Source organism: Cheilinus undulatus, linkage group 14 (assembly GCF_018320785.1).
Source record: "Cheilinus undulatus linkage group 14, ASM1832078v1, whole genome shotgun sequence".
Classification (NCBI taxonomy): domain Eukaryota; kingdom Metazoa; phylum Chordata; class Actinopteri; order Labriformes; family Labridae; genus Cheilinus; species Cheilinus undulatus.
In genome coordinates this window covers 23,651,557-23,675,242 of record NC_054878.1, presented here as the reverse complement: position 1 = coordinate 23,675,242, position 23,686 = coordinate 23,651,557, and the positions used below count along the sequence as shown (strand labels likewise).

At 39.4% G+C, this 23,686-nt stretch overlaps 1 protein-coding gene across 1 annotated transcript; it reads right to left on the bottom strand.

Moving 5' to 3' along the window:
- Window positions 1–1,284: 1,284 nt before the first annotated feature.
- Window positions 1,285–23,608, bottom strand: wdr26b (WD repeat domain 26b). The gene is made up of 14 exons (XM_041805367.1): window positions 22,880–23,608; window positions 20,757–20,856; window positions 18,427–18,483; window positions 13,268–13,404; window positions 12,036–12,133; window positions 11,794–11,950; window positions 11,369–11,507; window positions 10,595–10,735; window positions 10,110–10,229; window positions 9,358–9,503; window positions 8,965–9,043; window positions 8,719–8,848; window positions 3,904–4,098; window positions 1,285–3,373 (listed from the first exon to the last, which is right to left on the bottom strand). Exons 1-14 carry the CDS (start codon window positions 23,182–23,184, stop codon window positions 3,348–3,350), a joined length of 1,830 nt encoding a protein of 609 aa, XP_041661301.1. The 5' UTR covers window positions 23,185–23,608; the 3' UTR covers window positions 1,285–3,347.
- Between the last annotated feature and the right edge of the window lie 78 nt (window positions 23,609–23,686).

Here is a 23,686-nt window from a genome sequence, read left to right as displayed (position 1 = left end):
TAATTGTTTTTTCCCTCCCCATTCAGTGGTTTCTTTGTATATTTCCACTTCATACTTTTACATTTTAAGTGTTGGAAGAGTAGGGTCTATAAAAAGGACACAGTAACATTTTCCTTGCACTTGCCTCCTTAAGTTAAAGGAAATATGCATATAGAAATATAAGGTCAAAAACAAAGCTTACTCAAAATAACGTCACTTTATTGGCAATTGTTCTTATTATTCCTAACGGCATTGAAGATAGCCTTTTACCAGATGGTCTGGCATCAGACACTGCTTTCAAGAAACAAATGACTGAATACAAAGTAGATTTTTGACACAAGTTCAACCCAGTATTTCCCACCACAGAGCCCTTGACACATGCTTTGCCAAAAGCAGTGATACAGGGCCAACCTGGGCTCCCTTTCTGTGTTTAAGTCAGGAGTTTGGAGTTTTAGGGGCCTTCACAATCTCTAGCCCCATCAAACTTCCATTGGCCTTGGTTTTAAAACCCTGAATGCTTTATTGAAAATATGCATACATAACACTTTTCCTACACAACAATACAAAACAGTACAATCACTTTTGTAATTAACACATTGAACGAAAAGCCACACATCACCCCTTTCCCCCGCCCATAGCCCAGGTGCTTAGAGATGCTACAGTAAGCCCTTAGTATATCCCCACCCAGCCCACTACCCAACACCATCACCACTACTTCTGTCTCCTCAGAGAGAAATAAGACATAGTTAAATCAGAAACAACTCTGTTGGTAAACTCAGACAAAAGAAGAGTGGACACCAGGTTGCATACAGACATAGCATTTGCCACCAGCAGGTGAATAATGGGCTTTTACTGCAACTTTTTTTTTCCTTTTTTTGCATTCTTAGTGAATGATTCGCCGAGAAGTTTACTGAAAAGATGTAGGGTGTGGAAGAGGAGTCCAATCTGCACTCCAGGATCAACACGTGTAGCCTATAGAAAACACCTGTGTGCCTCAGTGACTCAGCTCGGAGAAGTGGCAACTGTGTCAGTCAACACACAAAGAGAGAGATCTGGTCAATGACACAGACAAGAAGGAAACTCTTTAAAGGCGAGGGGTGGATACTTCAAACCTGACTTGATTGTAGGTAACACACTTCCGATTACATTAAACTCCAATCCCACTCCAACTGGCATGGGTGTTACTGTGCATATTCATTTGCAATAGTAGATAAAATGCAACTCAACATAAAGAAACAAAATATATAAAAGGAAAGATAAAAAAGGGCTCATAAAGAATAATTAAAATAAAATGAGGACTCCAAATCTCTGGTTATATTTTAATATGATCATACAGGGATAGAGGTCAACCAAAAAAATGATATAATGTGAACAAAAAATTTAAGTAACAAAAAAAAGTTCAATAAAAACAGGCAGAAAAGCACTGATTTTAAACATGTTTTACTGTATATCAGTCTGTAGCAAATAGTCATTACATACCCTGAAAAAAGGGAGGAAGAAAGCTTTGAATGGTGCACTGACCACTGAATAACTTGGCTGGAGAGCAACGGGGGATGTTAATGCTGAATCCTCTAGAATATGAGGTTGCTGGGCCGTATGTGCTGCAAGGTTCAGGTTTATTTTAACGACAGGATTTTGGGTGCATAGAGGCAAAGTGAAGGCTCAATTCCTTTAGCGGTTACCATAGGGATTTATGTGATTTCAGTTGGTGCAAAAGAGCAGAGACCACTCCAAGTGCAGCGGGGGGAGGCGGGGGGAGGGGGGGTTGGAGGTGACACATACTGAAAGTTCGTGTGCAACTGTATAAACAGGAAGGCAGTTTGTGTTTGTTTTTAGGATTCCAACAACACTCCCTAACACTGAGAGTGGCTCTGGTTATTGGTGCCTCTTCTGTCTAACTACTTGTCCTATGATTTATAATCTTGACCCTTTGCTAATAACACATTTTACAGCTTTTTGTAACATGCTTTAAGCAAATCGCTCTCTATAAACTCCAATGTAAAAATTAAAGCCCCAGATTAAAGAAAAGAGTTTTCTTTTATAAAATGGCTCTCAAGTATTCTTTGTTCCACAGATAGAGGTCCCTATGGGGCTTTGGATAACTTAGAATTGGTTTCAAATCCTCTTTACAATTTTTACTATGGGATTAAGAGGGAAAGGGAGGGAAGGGGGATCTTCTGCTGGTGTGAATAGAGCACACATACAAAACACGCCACAATTAAACCTGCACCCACAAATGTCAACTCGCACTAATGTGTGCATGCATAATCACTCACTCTCTCTCACACACACACAAACACACACAGAGGAGGGACAGCAGTCACCAGTGTGCAATCTGAGCTGCACTTTTCACATCTGTAAGCATGTCTTTTAGAGAGGGGTTGTATATTTGTGTCCTGACAGAGGAAAGCCCACCTCACCACTGATATGTGAGTCCCTCTGTGCGTCTCCTCTTTAGGCAGATGTAATGGAGTTGTGCGGTAGCTAGCTCGACAGAGGAGGGGGTTTTGGGAAGGCTGTCAGTTGGAAACATTACAGCGACTCTTCTCGTTAGAAGTTAAATTAAGGAATAAAAAAGTTCCTAATGTCGAGAAACATAAAGTGGAATCTTCACACTAAAGCTTTCCACGGGCACTACTCGAGCTAAGATTCACCTCTTAAATGAGAATTACGCTATGACTATCATAAAAAAAATCCAACATTTAGCATAGCCTTTTTTGTGTGTTCTTTGTCAGCTGGTCGGTCAGTGTTTCTATAACAGGGTGGTTTCGGCATTGTCCAACAGATCAAAAATTTAGCAAGAGAGTGGGGAAGAGGGGGAAACACACATACATAAGAGTTGCTATTTTCCCCCTGTGCACCATCCTCCCCACACAACACCCCACCCGTGTCCATGGAGACGTTATACAGGTAATGTGAGAGACAAACAGGCAGACAGGTGTAGTTCAATAAGAAGATGGCTGCTCTGCTGTGTCTGTCTTGGATGTGTCATGGGGAGGCTTCCAGCTCAAGGTGGAGATGGTTTCTCCTGGGTTGGATGGAGGAGAAGAACAGCCGTGGAAGCAAACCATCGAATGGCGCTCGTATCCCGCAGGGCACTGACTCGTTTTCCTCCGGGCCAGGTTCGGCTTTTTTGATGAGAACCTGATTATTCAGAGTGATGTTCTTTAACTCCACCGTTCTGTCTTGGCCAGTTGGGAGACAAAATTTTCTCACTTTTGTTTTCTCTTGTCTTGGAGGCTTTTGTTGGTTTTTCTTCACTTGCTTTAGGTTGATGTTGGATTTTATTCGCCCATGTATTTTTTGTCTTATTGAGGGATTGTTGGATTGTTGATAGAGAGAGATGTCATCAGGCCCAGAAGTGACCATCAACTGTCCATGTTACTGCAGTTCTCTACAGGAAAGACAACAACATAGAGATGTAACACCTTTGTAAAGGACATGCACCACTATGTTGATGTTATTTGTAGTGTACTATATTCTCAGCTGGTGGGTCAGTAGCCAAAAGTGGGTCGCAAACCTCTTTCCAGTGGTCTCGAATGTGTACCAGGAAAAAATTGTGCCAAAATGTCTATGTACGGAAGCCCTTACTGGATATACAGTAACTCTGTACATGTGTTTTTTTAGGTCTTCCTATCATGATGAGTAAATTTCAGTAAGCTGGTTTTCCATCACAAGAAAATTCCTTGAGAAATCACCAAATTTCCATGCTTTCTTCTTCTGTTCAATAGGTTTTTCTATGTAGAGCCCAACCTGCAACATTGTTCCCTAAATAAATATGAGTGATTGAACTTTCTTTTCTTTTTTTTTTTTTATTTGGGTCGCAATTTCTTTTAAGGATGAGTGATGGGTCCTGACACCTGACCAGTTGAGAACCACTCATCATCAGTTCCTAGCTAACAATATTCTGAAAACAGATTTTACCATTGAGTCCATCTGCTTCTTGTGACTCAAGAAAGGGTGCTGGACCCCAGACACGCACTGTGCCATCATCTGAGGCAGAAGCCATGAGCCCTGGTATGGTGGGGTTCCAGCTCACACAGTTAACGGTGCGTGTGTGGCCTGTTAGCTCGGCGATGGGAAGTTCACCACGTCGGTGCCAGATGTACACTTTGTGGTCTGTTGAAGAGAGAGCATAAACAAGGTAAGATTAAGTCAAATAGTAGGAGGGTTTTTTTCTTTTCAGAACAAAGCAAAGTATAAAATATATTTTTTACATCACTTGACACAGGTCTGCAGCTTTTCCTCAGTCTATTCAAAAGACCATACTACTTCAAAGTGTATGACCTCTGGAGTAAAATGAACATACATACAAGAGTTTGTCAGTTAAAATTGGGTGCAAAAGCTTCACTTTTGATAACCATTTCTTAATCGTAAAAAAGTTGGCTGCATCCTACATACCAATACAACCAATATACCAGTATAAAGTCCTAAAACATCATTATCACAGCTGCCACAGCTATCACAGCTGAACGAGACCTCATGCAATGGACAATTCTGCCATATGCTGTGTATTGCTGCTGCCACTTTACTGCTCAGAATGACAGAAACCAGACAGGCAAGATTTTGAGGCAACCATCAACTGCTTTTTTTCCATTGTTAAGTCACAACCATGCAATTAAAGAAATCAAGGAGTATACCGTTAAGTGAATAAACCATATAGAGTGCTGGTTTGACTAAAAACACTCCTGAGAGTTCAAGGTAACAAGTGGCAGGAGGAGGAGGGCAGAGCAACTCCTGGGCTGTAAGTCTAACAACAATAAGGCTGAGAGCTGAACTTTTATACCATAGCTACAAACTCCACACAGCGGAAAACACAGAGTACTAAAAAGCAACACAGTTGCAAAGAGACTGTGAGTTGTGAACTTTGCTGAACAGAATGGAACTCATCAGGCAAGAAAATGTTTTTTCCTTTTGGTGATTTCAACTAACAGACTTTGGCTAATATAGAGGGTATGCACTCATGTCACTTTCAGCACACAACATGCCTACTCTGTCAGGGTGAGTGGCAAATCATTCTGAATATGGCTGTCTGCTCAATGGGGATTGGACTGAGAACAGGAGAAAAACAGACAAATATCTAGTTAAATTATGGATATTTGGAAAACATCAACACTGTTTAGCAAAGACATAGGAGACTGTAGATGTTGATTGGTGGCTATAAATCCAGTTTCCTGATATTCACATGGACCACATTTCCTAAACACAAAGCAGAGCCTGATGGCACACATCAGCCATGTTTGATCAGTGATAGCTTTGAAACTGTATGAATGTTCCAGTTTTGGGTTACTATGAAGTTTAAAGGTACAATGTGTAAATTTGGAAACATAGCAACATCAAACAGTCAGAATCTAGAATGCAATAACTACTTCTGATGCTAATTGTGGCAACTGGTGAAATAAAAAAAAAAATGGGCATCTGCTATTTTCTCCCTTCTTTGGTACTGTCAATACATACAAAATGTATAAATCCAAGATGGTGGATTTCCATGGAAGAGACCCTTCATATGTATGTATAAAAGGCCAATACTAAGCTCATGAAAAATAAAACAATTTCACAGTCCTTTTTATGAATATTACATTTCATTTTTACCACAATTATTCCGCTAAATGCAAATAGGCTAATATTCCACACTGCACCTTTAAGATCACCCATTTATCTGTATTTTATCAATCCATTTGCTTCCTTTACTCTAGCTTATCTGTAAAAAGATTACTGTCGTTCTCAAATACGATCAACATACACAGACTTTATTTCTTAAGATAGCTCCATTTTAACACCCATTAAACTGCTGTCATCTCTTGTTTGGTTTTAATGTAACAAATACACTAATTACACTTCTCAACTTTCATTTGGTCTCTACTATTAACTGTGACTTGGTCAAATACTTGAATTACATGGAAACAACTGCAGCATTTCACCAACTACAAATCACATCAATCCACAGGGGCTACTTTAACACACGTGAGATGAATATATATGAACTACACTGTTTTTCTTTCTTCTGACGATTAATAGTGTACTCTAATGAGAAATATTGTATTTTTTTAATCAGTCACTTTTGCTTTTTTCAAGAGAAGTAGTACTAGACAAATGAGAAAATAAGATTGGTCTCTTAAATGAACTATATTTAAAATTGGTATTAACAGGTTCTCTAAAGAAAATATATTTTACAAAGTGCAATGAAGTTCTGATGACAATTTACATTTATTAAAGTTACAAGGAAAGGAAGTTAAATAATTGCATAAGATTATGCCATATTTGGGGTTTTAGGGATCCTCTCCCAGGAAATTTTTGATGCCAACACTTTATTTCTTTCATTGTAGTTTATATTTATTTTCCAATTTTTCATTAAAGTAAAGGGACACTTAATAATTTTAATATCCTTTTCTTTATGCATATGTGTAATATTTCACATTCTAGCAAGAATAGAGTTTCATCATTCACACAGTGGTCTGATGATGTCTGAAAGGTGAACCTGTAGATTACAGGAATATGGTCAATTTTTCAAAGGGTGTTCCCTTCAATTTTTGCACGTTTTTGTTTGTGAGTTCATCCACCATAAAAATCTGACCTTTTAAGACCATCCACTGACATGGAGAGCACATTTTAAGGGATGACGCTGCTTCTATGACCTCTTAAATCCTGAATGTATGATGATGAACTTTAACCTATTTAGGCAAGTTTATTTGTATAGCACATTTCAGCAACAAGCCAATTCAAAGTGCTTCACACGGGACATTAAAATACAATGAAAAAGGGAAAAAGAAACACAATAGAAACATTTTAAAAGAAAAATTTAAAAGGTGATAAAAACAGCTAATAAAACCCACAAAAGATAAGAACAAAGATATCAAAGTAAAAGTTACAGTGCAGAGTTGGAGTGAAAATAGAAAATTTGAAGTGATAAAGATTTTTAGTCAAAGACACACCAGTGAACAGGTGTGTCTTCAACCTTGATTTAAAAGAGCTCAGACGTTCTCTAGACCTGATGTTTTCTGGGAGTTTGTTCCAGATATTTGGAGCATAGAAACTGAACACGGATTCTCCATGTTTAGTTCGACTCTAGGGACACAGAGCAGACCTGTACCAGATGACCTGAGCGTTCTGGATGGTTCATACTGGACTAGAAGGTCTCTGATGTATTTGGACCTAAACCATTCAGTGCTTTATAAGCTAACAGGAGTATCTTAAAGTCTGTTCTCTGAGAGACAGGGAGCCAGTGTAAAGATCTCAGAACAGGAGTGATACGGTCCACTCTCTGGGTCTTAGTGAGGACTCCAGCAGCAGCGTTCTGGATCAGCTGCAGCTATCTGACTTTTTAGGCAGACTAGTAAAGATACTGTTACAATAGTCAACTCGACTAAAGATAAATGCAAGGACAAGTTTTTCAAGGTCCTGCTGCGACATCAGTCCTTTCATCCTAGAAATATTCTTGAGGTGATAATAAGCTGACTGTAATTGTTTTTATGTGGTTTTTGAAATTTAGGTCTAAATCCAAGACCAGCCTGGTCTGAGGTTTTTAATTGAAGTGACTGGAGCTTTAGAGATTCCTCCCTGGGTCCAAAAACAACTACCTCAGTTTTTGTTTGACTGAAGAAAATTATGGCACATCCATTCGGTAATTTGTTCCATGCATTTACTCAGTGTTTGTACGGGGCCATGGTAACCTGGGGACATTGAAATGTAGAGCTGTGTGTCATCTGCATAGTTATGGTAATTTATTTTGTTGTTTGTTTGTTTAGTTTAGTTTCTCTCAGTCACTGTCTGTGGCAATAAGGTCTATTTAATTGGTGTCAATTCATTATCAATATATGTCTTATCAAATCATTCGGGATGCTAAAACATTTTGAAAAATACGCTGGAATCAAGACATCAGTGCGCTGAATTTTAGATAATTTATCATTAGCCTAAATGTATAACATGCGCATGTCGAAAAAGAGAGAGAGGGAAAGCAACAAAGCAGGACTTGAATCATGAAGCCTTACTGTCTTCTGTACAACCATCAGGTCAATCAGAGAAGTTTATGAAATGCCCTGAAGTCTGCAGACACAAACTGAGCACTGTCTCACACCAGCAAGTCATGCAGGCAGCACGTAAACTCGGAGATCTGCGTAGGTTCACTGGTGCCGGCATAGTGCCTTATTTGCCATGAAGCCACGGCCAATGGATGCGTAAAAACGCAGGACGCGTGCCTGTCAACATCAATGCATCAACTTCTCTTCCTTCATGATTTCCACGCCACATATCATGCATGTTACGTTATAGTAACAGCGAAAACAAGTGCATAGTGCCACATAAATAGCCGTCCGGGCGAAACACAGCACGCCGTGCAACTCACGGCACAATGTCCAAGCTTACAGCATGGGCGTATATGGATACATGACTGATTTAAGCAAAGCCTCGAGGCAGATAATTTGCCTCGAGGAATTTTTTAAATCAAATCACTCGGATAATTCGAGGAATTGTTTCAGCCCTAAATGTGGCATACAGGTTCATACATACAGCTATGAAACATATACAGCTAGTAACAGCTACAAAACATGATATGTTGTCCTTATATGCCTCACTACCTTAGATATTTTTACTGAATGGTAGAGCTGCTGAAATCTGCTTGCTCCCTACTGTTTTCTGTCTCCAGTATGAGCTTTCCACCACTCAGCGCCTGAAACTGCAGGGACTCATGCTGATTTTATGTTTATCCTAATGCAATTCTTCTTTAGTTATCTAAAACTGTACCTTCACTGCCACTCGCGATGAAGTCTTCATTGTGTCCTCCAAAGCAGGAGTGGATGGTGTAGAAGCCCTGGGTCACACCTTGGTACTTCCTCACCAGCACCCTGTCTTGAAGGTCCCACAGGTGCACTCCCTACCATAGTATCAGAAGAACAGCCTTCAACTGCTGAAATGTACTACATGGTGTTAGAAAACAAAGATGCTTGGGAAATAAATTAGCTGATGGGAAATGCTGCTCTAAAATCTTACCTGAGTTGCTACATTTAACAAAGCTAATCGTCCGTTCTTTGAAACTGTAAAAGACATGATAGGGTGATCCTCCTGAACTCTGTGGAGGACATGTAAACAACAGACATTTAGTTAGGCACAATATTGAGCCAGGCCAGTGTACAAAGATATTCAATATTCTAGTTTATAAAATATGTGATAATTACAATCAACATTGTGCTAAATCATGGACAGACCCTGAAATACTGAACAATTTGTAGCAACACCTTTGTATTGGAATTACACTTTTGTGTGACAACTCAATGCCCAAGGAGATGCTATTGACACTGAACTTTGTCTGACATTAATTCATTCATTTATCAGATTAAACTTGCTAAGAAAATACTTCAGTGTAGAGAGTTTCAGGACACATACATGTTTCTGTCTGTAAGGTCCTCAAAGTTGTACCCCCGGATACGTTGGTGTGTGTCTGAGGCCAGCACTGATCTGCCATCGCTCAGGCACCACAGGCACTGCACCCTCACACCCTCCCAGGAGTCCAACAAGTTCCCATCCAGATCCTGAAAACACAGGGAAGCCATTCTTCATCTCTTATTCTTGACTGGAGATTGTCCAGGTATATTATGTTAGGCTTATTTAACTTTTTAATGGCACCTATAAGATGTTCTTTGCTTCTACGGGCACAAACACAGACATACAACCAGAAAATCATTTAAAACCTCATTTTAAAAATTAAAATCATTGACATTAGATAAAATTTGATCCAAACCTACACTGATCTGGTCTAGTCATTTAAAACAGCTTTAAATATCCAAAATAAAAGCATAAATATACATTATTAACAACAGAGAGACCCACTTTTTCACAAAAAAGATACATAGGCTTAAACCATCTGCCACACAACAATGCAATGCTAAACCCACATGCTAAAGGTTCCCTGGGTTCATGGCTGGAGAATCAATACACTGAAATATCCAATTATCTTAAAGATGCCTCTTAAAAGGTCAGCAATCACATAACAGCTGCTCACCAGACGTTCATCATTGCCTAAAAAACGGAACTGATACATAACTCCTGAGAGAAAAAATGAGGTAAGTACTTCTAAACAAGCACATTCCGTTAAAACCAGTATGGTCAGCAAAAAATAAAACCAGCGATCCACTCACACATTGATAAAACTGTCCTCTCTGTCCTCCGGTGACAAAGCGTTTGCCGTCTGGGTTCCAGGCCACACTGGTCAGACTGTCTTCATGGGACTGGGACATTTTGGTCCTCAGCTCCCCCGTCTGGTCATCAAAGGGATTGGCGGAGCCATTACAAAAACAGTGTAGGAGAGAAAAATGGGGGGGAAGGGAGACAGCAAGAAGAAACATTAAGTAAGAGTGGGGGAGGGGTGGATAAAAGGAAGAGAGAGAGGGGAGGGGAAGGGATGGTAGAAAAGGAGAGGTCATTGAGTACACTCTGCCTACACAAAATCTATGGAGACTTGAAGGATGCTTTTCCTCTCGTCTTATTTTCTGAATGCAAATGAGGCCTCTTGATTCTGTGACATAAACACTCTGAGCTTTTATGCAATTTTCACCTTGAAATAGATTTTTTAAAGGGTGTCAAAATTACAGGATTATTGAAGTCTGAAGGAGTATGATGTCACCTGAACATTCCAGAGCCATAACTCAGAGCAGTCGTCAGGTCCACAGGCGATCAGGTAAGTGTCATCGGGACTCCAGGCTAAGTAAGAGACGCCGTATGCATGACCTTCCAAAGTTCGCAGCAGCTTTAACTGGTGGCTCTCCTACACAATGACAAAATTGAGTACTAAGAAAGAATTTTCTTTTAATACAAAGATAACTGAAGCCCTCGACTGCAGTAAAACTAAGATTATAAGCATGCACAAGGGACAAAACTCTTGAAAATTTCCCAAGTTATCATGATGGGCTGCGTGTGCGAACAGAACCGGCCAAATTATTCACCCTGACTTTACCCAGAATAAACAGAAAGCTCTGTCTGTATCTGTATGTGTTTTGAACATGAAGCATAAATAAGCCTCTAGTATTGGTCTCATCTGACTCCTGTCCTTTGCCATCTGACAGGAAAACTTCCTGCTGTGAACAACATGTGTGAACAAACAACATGGGAGAATTTCAGGAACAGCTTATATAAACCTGTGTAGGAATTTTCAGAAATAAATGAGTGAAAACAACTTAAGGCAGACAAAATAGTTGGGTCAAAGAGCTAAATAACAATAAAATGTGGGGAATCCCCTTTAGTATACAGTATATTTGTAAGCTTCAAGACTGAAGTTCCAGGAAAATCCAGTCTGTAAATGTGAAATCCCAGACCACAACATTCCTGAAGGTTTACTTTACTCTTGACTAAAATCATAAGAAAGAGGAAGCGGGTTTATTTGGACATCTTAAACACTTACCGGGTCCACTTGCCAAATTATGACAGTAGTGTCTTTGGAGCCTGTTGCTAGTTTGGTGCCGTCGTTTGAGAATTTGCAGAACCACACCTCATTACAGTGCTCTGTCAGAATCTGTTGTGTGTAACAGGGGAACTGTTTTCTGTAATATGGAAAAAACACCAAAGTTGAACTTAGTAGTGTAGGTTAATAAACATATGTCTTTACTTCTTTTGTTAATTGTATGAAAATAAAACAATCAAAAATCCCAGAATTCAAGTAAAAGAGGAAGGAAGTCACACAGAAACAACATAATAGAGAATGCATGTCCTTCAAATCTACAGTTTGCTACCAACAGAAGGTCAACATGGACATAAATAAGAGATGCTGCAGTTTGATTGTTAAACAGTGACAACTCTGAGGACTGAAGCAGCTTTCTAGACACCAACCTGCTGCAGACATGATCGAGGAGGAGCGAGACTGAGTCCAGATTACTGTCCAGCTTGGTGTTGTGATAGAGGCAGCGGTCCCTCTGCAGCTCCACTGCTTGCCGCAGCAGAGTCTGCAGCCGCCGAGGGGGCAGCATCACAGAAGGGGGCAGATACGCTACAAGGAAAGATACAGGCAAACAAATTAACCCCACAAACAGGTCGGGAAATGTGCGGCAGGTCAAGGGTTGGTGTTCACTCACTCTGTAATTTGTCTAGCAGTCGGCTGCGTGAGGCAGTGCCCTTGCCCTCCCACTCTGCCTTCGCTCTCAGGTCCTCAGCATGGCTACACATTAAGTACCTGCAAGGGGACGATGGAAAAAATAAGACCAAAATACTTTAAATCTAATTATGGTGAAAAAATCCAGTAACAAAAATGGTGATCAGTATGAGGAGATTACTGTAGATTTAACTGACAAGTAGGCAAAAGTTTCATGAAAATTGATGTGTGAGAAACACAGTTTTTTGTTCAAGCTGAAAGGACAAATCTATGTGTTGAGTGTTTGAGGAAAAAGCTGACACAGATGGGACAGCAGAGTCAAGGACACATTTTGAAAGAGCTGAATGACTGACCAAAGACGAAGACGTGTCAGTTCAATATATTATTCTGTCAATGAAGAGACAGAGAGGTGAGACAAACAGGCTAGCCGGCAGTGGTGAGTGATCAATGCCACTAATTGATTAAACAATTGATAAGAGGAACAGGTTTGTTCTGCTTTAATCATAGAGGAGACAACCCTAAAGCCACCAATGCCATATTTAGGAATCATTTTCTAAAAGTACTGTGCACATATTTCAAGTCAAACATTTTTACAAAACCAAACTCAAAAAGATAATGGAGATGTATTGATTAAAGCCATTGATTTTTAAAGACAATTCTTACAACCATTAGCTTGTTTTTGAGGGACCCATGACTGCTGTCAAATGTCAAGTTTAGTTATTTGAAATACACTTCTGCTTAAAATGGCAACTTTGTAACAACAATTCAATTAAAAAATATATCTACTCATGTTTTAAGTGGAATTTTCTGGCACATACTCACTTCTAATAACTAAGAAGCATCCATTTAAACTACTGGTGCTGCAGTTGGCTCACTCCCCGTTGTGGAGGCTGTATCATTAAAGATTAGTTATCTAAGAGCTACAAGGTACATGAAGCTGTTTGTGTAAAGTCCGCTATGAGACGAATGCAATATTAAAGAACATATTCTTTGGTGCTTATTAAACTTACTTGGGAGTGCAGGCACCCATATACAGTGATTATAGTGCTCAACGCAGTGGTCACGGGATCAATTCCCAGTCCCACTGTTTGGGGTATGTCTTCCTTCCTCTATGTCACCCTTTATATCCTGTCTCTCTTCTGCTATTCTGTCTCAATAAAGGCAAAAGCCCAAAGAATAACCTTAAAAATAAAAAAACACAAAACATAACCTTACCCACTGAGGACATGGATGCGATCTGTGTTGTACTTAAGTGGCGTCAGTTCTCCTCTGAGCACCTGCAGTGCCTCCAGGACTTTTCCATCCTCCAGGTACTCCAGGTACTTTTGCTGTAGCAGAAGGAACTTCATTCGCTGTAGAGAGGAAGACGGATAAAGGGGTTTATAAAAATCTGGTAGAAGCAGAGAAAGAAAATAATGGACAACTTTTAATTGATGCATCAGGTCTTCCTTGATTTTGAGCATTGCAAAAGACAATAAAAACAATCCCAAAGATTAAGGGGAAAAAATCTCTTCTAAAATTACTTTCCATCATTTCCATATTTCTAAATGTGCCAAAGACAGACATTAATAGCTTCCTTTAAACAGAAGACCACTTGTTATCAGTCACTGCTGGCTACTTTAACTTGGCATTAAGAGTTTCAGTCTTATCTCAGGTATGTAGAATGAGCCCCAGCCCTGACAGCTGATACTAGCACAGTTATAACTCATACATATAATTCAAGAAACATCCAACCACCCACGTCAGGAACAGACTTTTTCAACAAACTGCCTATTCCAGGTGCTGTAAAAGTCATGTTGACAATGACAACATGAACCTGCTACAACTCTACACCTAAAATGGCTGTACATACTCAATCAACAGCAACAGTCCTTGTCTCAATAAGCCAGCGGGTGAAAGCAGTTAGAAAGACTTCTGACACAAGCAGCAGGGACTTGACCAGAGACACTCGTGACCATTTTTAAGGCTCATCTTCTATGCTAATTAGCATGCTAGCTAGGACTAATTATCTGGAACTCAGGCCCATTTCAACACAAGTTCTTTTATTTGTGTCTTTTATACCATGAAATAAGGTGCACAGGCATAAATATCAGTCTATGTCAAAGCAAAATAAATACTGGATTTTTTTTTTTCAAATGTGTTCTTTAGATCATCTGTTTCTGTTTACTACTATTATTTTAATATCCAGCTGTAAGTAGTTTCTTGTGGTGCATTTCTAACAAGCAGTCAGGTTGAATACAGTTTGGCAGAGTACACCTTGATCTAACTTGTTTCCACAGCCTTCCAGCCTTGCTTGTAGTGATGGGAAATATGGTTCTTTTTATAGATATGGATCATTTAGCTCAGCTCAGTAATAAGAGCTGGTCTTTCAGCTCCCACACAGCTCTTCATTCATTTGCTGCCATTTCATATTGGTTTTTTTAAACAACAACAAAAATGGGGGAAAAAAGAGACCAGCTCTCCGATGGTAGCCAGTTCCCTTTGTTCATGTAAAAGAGCAGGGTCTAAGAATTAACTCTTTCACCAATGACACATGACTACAGCTAGTAACTTGTCACCATGAAATGAGCTGCCATTTCAATCTAACTGTACGGTTTACTTGCTAAACATAATACCAGTGTTTTTATCAGTGTTTGATGTGGCTGTTGTAAAGGAAGTGAAGTATCTTTCAGCCAACCAGCAGATTAAAGTGAGTCTGGTGTCACTCTTTAGGATTGGACTGAACTGAAGTGGACTGCTTGGTGGGAACACAGCTTTAGATTCAGTGTACAGTGCCTTAAAAAGTTAAGGCAATTTTGTCATGCATAATAAAATGTAATTCATTAAGTACATTAGCTCACTCTTTCAGTTTGTTTGCAGCACATAACTAAGACCCTGTATGGTGTGGGACTGGGACACTGTTATGGTAACACTCTTTCAAATAAGGTGGAGAGCATTATCAGGGCACATGGATATTTGAGCTTTTAATGATAACTATTTTTTGACAATGCATAACTTGAGTGATGTTTCTGAAACAACTGTCAGTTGTCCAGTCACTTACTTATGCACTGAAAAAAAAAAAATTCAAGTGGCTAAAAATAATTTAATTAAGTTTTCCAGATTCAAAAAAACAAATTGTATTAACACAGTTTATTTGAGTCAAATGTATTTATTTTGAAGTTATATCAACTTTGTTTTACATTTATGTTACTTTTATAAGTTAAACTACACTGTGGAAACTTTCCTACACCTAACATTTCTGTTTAAATCAAGCTCAAAACAACTCCCAACAGGTGGGACTTATCTAGTTGAGACAGCAACTTCACTCATGGTGCAAAACTGTCTAATGTCCCATGGTATTATGGGAAAATTGTGCCGTCTAAGGGAGGAGTGTCAAATGATTTGAGGATAGAATAAAAAAATACCTGAATTGATTGAGTGCTGTTCACTTAAAACTATAAAATGTGTTCTATTAGCTCTGAAAAATAAAGCTAAATGGCGTGTGTGGAGATTTATGTTAACACAGTTATTTTCTCAAACAACCTTTAACTGTTTAGCCTTACAGTGAAAGACTGACAGGTGTGTTAGATCGAGAAAGTGTAGACAGTTCAGCACATCTCCCATATAATGTTCCAGTTGGTCCCCACAAGTGAGTCTTCTCTAACTGAGTCAATAACTTCACCCATGGTGCAAAAGTGTCTAATGCCCAAAGGCATCCTGGGAAAACAGCAGATTAAGCAAATGCCTAGGCAACCCTGATGCGCTTTATTCAATCTCATAGTTCTATGTTAAATAAAAAAACAGAAAATTTAAGTTGAAAAGGCCAACAAAGGAACACTACTTCCACTGAAGCACAAAGTTGGATTAGATTCATGCAAAATATTACACTACTTCAACTAACACCAGTGGTGGGGGTAAACCGGGATTAATGATGTCACCAGTAACATTTTTGTCGTCAAATGGATTTCTTCAATGTCATCATCAGTTTAAATGCGTACGTCAGCTGTAGAACCCACGTGAGGAATAACTGATGCGGCCGCTAGTGTAGCAAAGAGATGGAAAACAGCTCAGTCTGAGTCCAGTCATCAGCATTTTTTTCTCTTGCATTACGAGCAACCAGGTAACTGACTGAACGTCACACACTGGTGCCACTGTACTCAATTTGCAATACAGTAAACAGTTAAAACCAATGTTTTTCTGTCACCAAAATCTGTTGTCTGTAATAACCACAACATAGCGACTGTGTTCTCTTTGCAGAGCAAATCTGTCGGTCTGTCTGGAGCTTTAACATAAGCTGGGTCATCTGAAATGATTTGGCTTAAACAACAGTTTTAAAGTGTGTTTGGACTCAGCATGGCTCACTTAATGTAAGTCCATGCTGAGACCAAGAAGCAGGCTAAGGCGTTAAACAAAGTGAGAGATGCAGCTGTAACCACTGAAGCCACTCAGCGTTGCCAGTACCATTGCAAAAACTACATTTAATTACTTCTAAACATGGTACTTCTGCCAGTTCCTTCACAATAAAAGTCTGTAGCTGTTATTATTTCTGGGGTGCTTTTATTGTGAACCCTCCCAATAGGAAATATGGTATATCAAATAGCAGCTCAACATTGCAGAAGGGAAACTTAAAACTAAAGGAGCAGTTACAGAGCAAACACAGAGACTTGCGTATAAAATCATTTTCTGTGATCTTATACTCAAAAATTAGTTTAGTACACCATCATAGGTTTGTTTTAAGAGGAGGAAGGAGTCTGTAGCACCTGAATATGCATGAAACTACATTTTCTATTTTAATTCTGTAATACTGTGATATGACACCATTACCACGAAGAGCAAGAAAAATACCATACGATATTTAAGCTATATCACCCAGGCCTAACAAAAACTCAAAGACCAGTGTGGTACTGATGCTGCCAGGGTGGCCTGCTTCATTTGAACAAATGTGTCTTATAAGATATTTACTCAGAACTCAATCATATGCACCAAGTCATAGATATAGTTACCTCCGCCATGGAGGTTATGTGATCGGGAGGGTTTGTTCATTTGTTAGTTTGTTAGCAACATAACTCAAAAAGTTATGGATGGATTTTGATGAAATTTTCAGGGAATGTCAGAAACGGCATGAGGAAGAACTGATTAGATTTTGGGAGTGATGCGGATCACCATCTGGTTTCAGGAATTTTTTAAAGGATTCTGTACTATTGGGAGATAGGGCTAATGACGGAGGCCTGTGCTCTCAGAGTGCTTTTCTAGTTTTATATTGCTTCCAAGTGCACAGGACTGACAATTTTTCACTGTATTCTTGCACATTAAGGCAATTAACATGATCATCTAACCCAGCCTTTCACCACGGGTTTACCCTTTGGGAACACAAGAGCTGCCTTCAAAATGCATTATATACAACCAAGAATTACCATCATCATTACCTAAATCATTAGCTATCCCTGTGTAAATAATTAATAGTCTCAAATGCTCTTTACCTGAAATCAGGTCAATGTAGGGGTCAGGCTTGATGTACGTGTATATATACAATACAAATCCCTCAACGATCATAGATATTTAGAATGGTCATTGATTTATCAACAATGGATTCCATTTTACTTTTGAAAATAAAAGGGACTGGGAAATATAATAATAATAATAATAATAATAATAATAATAATAATAATAATACGGCAGCAGCAAGCAGGCATACATCCATGAATTTCTTTTTACCTCATTTTGCTGTAAAAGTGAGTGAAATTTATTGTTTTCTTGAGATCTTGACTTATCTATTTTCTAATCTTTGGAAAACAAAGCTGGGTTCCCCTCATTAATGATAACAAATTTCTCAAGATCTCTAGAAAACAGCCAGCTCTACTTTATCACAGGGGACATGTTAAAAATAAAAGATATTATAGCATGTCTCCCAGTTCTTCAGTAATGATGCCCTTTTTAAACATATCTGTTTAGTCCTGTCTCTCTGCTCTTACATTCTATTAGATGGAGTCACTCAAATTCATTTGAGTGGCTGAAAATTAGTAGCTCAATGTTTTATTAAGGAGGTTGTGGTAAGTCCTGGGGCTAGACCAGATTAGAACCACTGAGCTAACTCAACTCATCTTTGGTTGAAAGACATTTATGAAATCTAATATCCAGATGCAAAACAACTCATTAAACGACCTATTTTTTCTGTTATTACTGATTAATCTAGGCAAATATAAGGCCAAGCTGAACCTCATGCGCTCACATCCTGAATTATGGTTTCCATCACTGCCACACATCCAAAACATTTCATCTTTTAGTGCTGCACATCATGAACCTGCAGGACCTGCATTTTAACTGTAACATTCTAGAACCTTCAAACTGAGCAGCAATCATTCAGCCTGGTTCAGGTTTGGGGAAGGGGAGCTTACCACAATAGCATTGGGAGAATGCATCAGTGCTCTCAGCTCATTGAGATCATTCTCAGCCTGGACCAAAACAAAAGGGAGGGTGATGGAGGGGAGAGAGAGAGAAATGGTTAGCTCAGCAGTTTGCACGCATGCACAGGAGAAAAGCAAAAACTAATCACATGAGTACACATAAATCTTATCCTCACTTTCTTATTTAAGATGAGTAAAAATAACCTTTAGATTTAAAGCTGCTGCCACCGTATATGAAAACACAGCACCTTGATGTCTCTCAAATACTTACTGATTGAAAATGCTGCTTTACAGTAAGTTTTAAGTAAAAAACCTACTTTACCAAAAAATTGGCTGAAAGTTTTGTGTTAATTTTCTATCCAGCAGTTATGACCTAAGCTTATTATTCCAGAAGATTCACAAGGCCATTATTAATAAGCTGTGTGCTTTTATGAGCCTTGGGTCTAATACGCTGGAACAAGTGTTACTCTGCACTGAAACCAGGGCAATGCAGCTGAGAGTGCTGCTTGAGAAGCCAATTATATAAAAACTCCTAAAAATGATACAATACAAACCTTATTAATCACAAACTCTTCATTATAAGGCTTTCTGTATCCCTCACAACAATCAGCAGAATACTCTGCTGTGTTATTCATATTTTGGTAAAACTTAATTTGGACCTTTTAATCTTATTCTGATTTTCTCTACACTCTGAATAAGGGATTATATACAACATGTAGCAGAAAAAAATGTAACAAATTAACCCTGAAAGCAAGATGCAACAATACCCAGCCAAAACTGTTGCTAACAAATACCCCACTTGTTATTTAGCTTCTTACAAAAATAATCAACAACTTGATGTGAAATATTGATTATAATTGACTGCATTACTTACAAGGGTGAAAAGTAATTAATTGCATTTATTCAAGTTATTGTAACTGTGTAGATTTTTGTGTAGTTTTAATTTTTTAGTAGTTTTCAATATTGTATTTTTAATGAAGTACACTTTTAGGGAAGTATTGTACTTAATACATTTAAAAACTATTAGCTACTAAGTGAAAAATAGTAAATAAATGACAAAAAGAGGAGGTCCAAACTTTCCACCAACTATGTAAACCTGGCCAATTATTTTACAGGTACCTCTTGGCACTTAGAGGCATATAGGAAGAGAAAGGATCAATTCCAATTCACCCCTTGCCCCGTACATGAAGGCCAGCTCCTACATTTTGCACTTTAACAGCTACAGGTTGTGTGTCCCAATTTTAGTTGGAATGGAGAGTTAGGGTGGAGTGCTAGCCCACTCCAAAATGAACATTATGGGAAATCTCCCTGAACCCTCATGGGCAATATTTAAAATTATGCACAAATATCATAGTTTAATGTTGTTTCAGTGTATTATGGTCCTTCTGATTTTGATGAAACATTAAAAAAATACTCAAAGAAAAAATTAAGTTATCACTGTTGCATTTGTTTATGTTAATGCCGTCAATGATATGTCAGGAACTTAAAGGGCTTTCCCATTTTGTTTGGGAGGATTTTATCACAAGAGGGAAAGGGCGCTCAAAAATGAGAGTTAGGAGTAAAAGTTAGAAATGGGACTGAGCATAAGTTCCAAACCCCCAGAGTTACTCAGTACTTTAAGTTAACCTTAAATTAATTACTTTCAATTTTTACTAAAGTAGATTTATAGAACAGTAAATTTAACATCTACTTGAGTAACTTTAATCACTTTAACTAAAGTACAATATCACTGTACTCTTTCCACCCTTGATTATTTATAGGTATTTAATATTTATATTTGTGAAAATTGTCTGTTAGGTTCTCCGGTTGAAACTGCATCAACGGCAACAGTAAAGTATGTAAACTTATTGAGATATACTAAACTAGCTGTTATGCTACACATTAATGGTGGAAAATTGATAGCATTACTGCTGCCAACATACATAAAGGCGTTAAGCCATGGCACAAAATTACATTTATGATCACTCTTTGTTGTTTGTAGCAGGGGTCTACAATATTCAACACACATCTGAATGCTACTTTTAGCAATAAAGAATTGCATTTTCAACTCGGCTGTGTAATAAATCAACATATAAAGTTCACATGCATGCCTCTTCAAAAGCTTTGCCTTTTAATCCTTTGAACAGCCCTCAATAGGGATAATAACTGCATATGTTCATAAATCACATGCTTGGATCTCCCACAAGTATGTCTGCAAGTGTCTTGACCACACAACTTCTTAATCTTGTGCTACAACAGTGACAGCTGATTATTAGAAAGTCAGTAATGCACTGTCTATCAAAGTGGATGTAATTACATAGCCATGTTAACCCAAGACTTACCTTGTCCCATTCGCCCTCCATGACGTGGTTGCGGAACTTGGTAGCTGAGGAGTGTTCCAGTCTGCAGCCTGACTCCTGCATCAGCAGGTCCACTGTCTGACTACAGAGACACACAGATAAAGAGACAAACAGCATTGGAATGGTATATAAACATGGATCAGATGGAATACAATAAAGCAGAGGATATGTTGAACTATCTTAATATTGCTTACTAAATTAAAAAATTAAGCACAAAAATATTATTTGGTAAACTATATAAAAATATATAAGACTTACTTTGATGTTAATACTAGCATGAGAATATAGGTCAGATTATTTAACTGTGTTCATTTATGATCTGAGGATTATGTAATTTCTACAGGGACAGCAAGCAGGTAAGTGGGAGATTTGCAGCAATTATTCTACCATGGGGACAATATTAAGGTCCTTGGCAGACAACAGGATTAAGGCAATTTCAAGCCAACAATGTGTAGAAGGGAGCCATCAGTTATGTCAGCAGAGTGCTATTAGTGGACAGTAGGAGGTTCACTATCAGGCAGACTCCATCATGTCAGCCTGTCAGCTATGACCATCTGTCCAATAACATCTCTCTCTGCTAAACACAATAACCACCACCAGGTATATTGAGATGTATGTGTGTGTTCGTCAAAGTGGGTTGTGGATGGGGGTGGCTGACACCTCCAGCATGATGACATCATTCTCAGGTATCAATGGAGTGGCGCAGCAGCTCTGTGTTGAGCCTCTCATCCTGCTACACTGATTCCTCTTGCATTTCCTCAGCTGAGATATAGGGGCTCTGTTTCAAACCAGCCAATGCCATGTATCCCCCTGACCCACCCTCTCTGTAAACATAGCGATGTTGGGCTGTCTTTTATTAAAGCCTTGTAATGGCAGCTACACTACCTCAGCTGGATACCAGAGATCTGCGGATGCACTGCTGCCCAGCATTGGCTACCACTACAGTAGCTCTGAAGAAGAAGGCTAGACATAGATTTCTTGAAAAATCCCACTATGCTATAATTAGATTCAAACACGGCACTTCCATCTAAAACAGCTGGTAGAAAGCGCATTCTTCGGCCGCCATGAAACCAAGCGATTCTGCTAAATTCACGACCAACTGTCGCCCACAGTATTGACTGCTGTCTTTAAATAAATACATGCCCTAACACATGCACGTCACTATTTGAGAATGACTGTTGACATTGCTCTGACAGCGACAGTTGCAGAAAAATAAAGACAAAAATCTACAAAGAAACGCAGCGTGTTTATGAGAAAGCTGTTTAAAATGAGATTAATCTGACGGATAAAATACGTCCAAGAAAGGACAGTTCAAAGGGTTCACTCTGAATACTAAAATAACCAGGGCAGTTTTCATAACCAGGCTGCTGATTGCAGTCTGGTCGAGCTATTAATGTTACTCTAACACGATTTTGAAAATAGCCTATTATTTTCCCAAGGCAGCCAAGCTAGAAAATGAAGAAAACCACCAAGCATTCAGGCGAAATCAAACACTGTCAACCAGCACATTAAGATTTCCTCCGCATTTTTTTCGAAACACAAAAAATGCACAAGGCAAAGTAGATCATCCTGCTTATGCACTTAATTAAGAAGCTAAATCGAGGTTGTCCATACACTTGACATTGACTTTTAAAACCATAACAAATCAACTGATCTTTCTTGAATTAACGTTACTAATGTTAGATGATGTAATGCCTTTTATTCAGTGCGAAAACCTTAACGTTTGTAAAAGCATCATGGCGTTACTGTCAAACAAAAACATTCTTAAGCTGATGATGACACTGTTAAACAACAAACGGGAAACCGTGTTTTGTGTTTCTTTGAAGATTTGATGTCAGGACACAGCACCTTAACGTAGGCTAGTGCTGTTAGCTTTAAAGCTAGCTGTTATTGTGCAAGATGGACCCCTTCTTCTACCAACTGCCGAGCTCAGAGGCTAACTACCCCATCCCCCCATGTTTGTGTCTGTCAAGCGCACTATTAGCGCTTTTACCAGCTGCTACTTAGCTGCTCCACTCGATCCACCACATATACATCTCGTACTTTATGTTCAAGTCTAACTTTATGTACATTTGCCGTTTTTTCTCAACTTTCAATAAACTTACTTCAGCCCTAGTCCGTGGAGATGTTGCCCTATTAATCGTATGACATCTTCCTCCGCCTGCGTTAGTCGTTTTTTCTTTTTCAACGAGCCGACCTCCGAGCCCGAAGCTGTGGAGGCAGCCGAAGTCCCCGAACCGGGCCCTGTTGCAGACCCGTTACTGGTACCGACAATATTTCCGTTGTCTGTGCTGGAAAGAAGACCATTGGAGTGGGTTCCAACGGCCGAGGATGACTCCCCGTTTTGTGCGCTGTTCAGGCAGGAAAGCTCCGAAGATTCCTGTCCCTGTCCTGCCCCGTTTGCCTGCATACTGCTGCTGAGGTTGTTGACTACACTTCGGTTAAAGTGGATGGCAGAGGTGGCTTGAGATAGTGGAGAGTGTGTAGCAAGTCCTAGGACAACTCCAGAAAGGCCTGTTACAACTGTTGAAGCCCCGGGCTCTCCTGCTCCCTCCGCCGCCGAGGCTCGGTGCTTCTTCCGCGGGGGCGGCGACGCTCCGCCGGTGTCCGAGTCGGAGGAGGAGGAAGCGGAGGCCAGAGTTTCCTCACCGAGAGCGGCCGTGGTTAGAAGCCGGCGGAGCTCCGGGTGGGAAATAAAGGTTAAGCTTCCAGATTTGAGGCCTCGTTGTCGGGCTCAGAGCGGACTGTCACTGTGAAAGCGCTGTCAGTTAGCCCGTTTTTGTTGTTGTTTCTCTCAAAACAGCTGCAGCTCTAATGGAGTCCTGACGCCCTGACGTAACCGGAAATTCCTACACTACCAAGCTTCCGGGTAGAATTATAATCCGTGGGTGGCGCATGAGAACCTCGTTAGC

Bases quoted from the DNA above. Each gene is read 5' to 3' on its own strand.
- wdr26b (XM_041805367.1), bottom strand. From the start codon at position 23,184: ATGCAGGCAAACGGGGCAGGACAGGGACAGGAATCTTCGGAGCTTTCC. The intron at 11,508-11,793 runs GTTGGTGTCTAG...TCCATATTACAG, and splicing joins CTCGATCATGTCTGCAGCAG to AAAACAGTTCCCCTGTTACA. The intron at 9,044-9,357 runs GTATGTGTCCTG...TGTCCTCCACAG, and splicing joins GACCTTACAGACAGAAACAT to AGTTCAGGAGGATCACCCTA.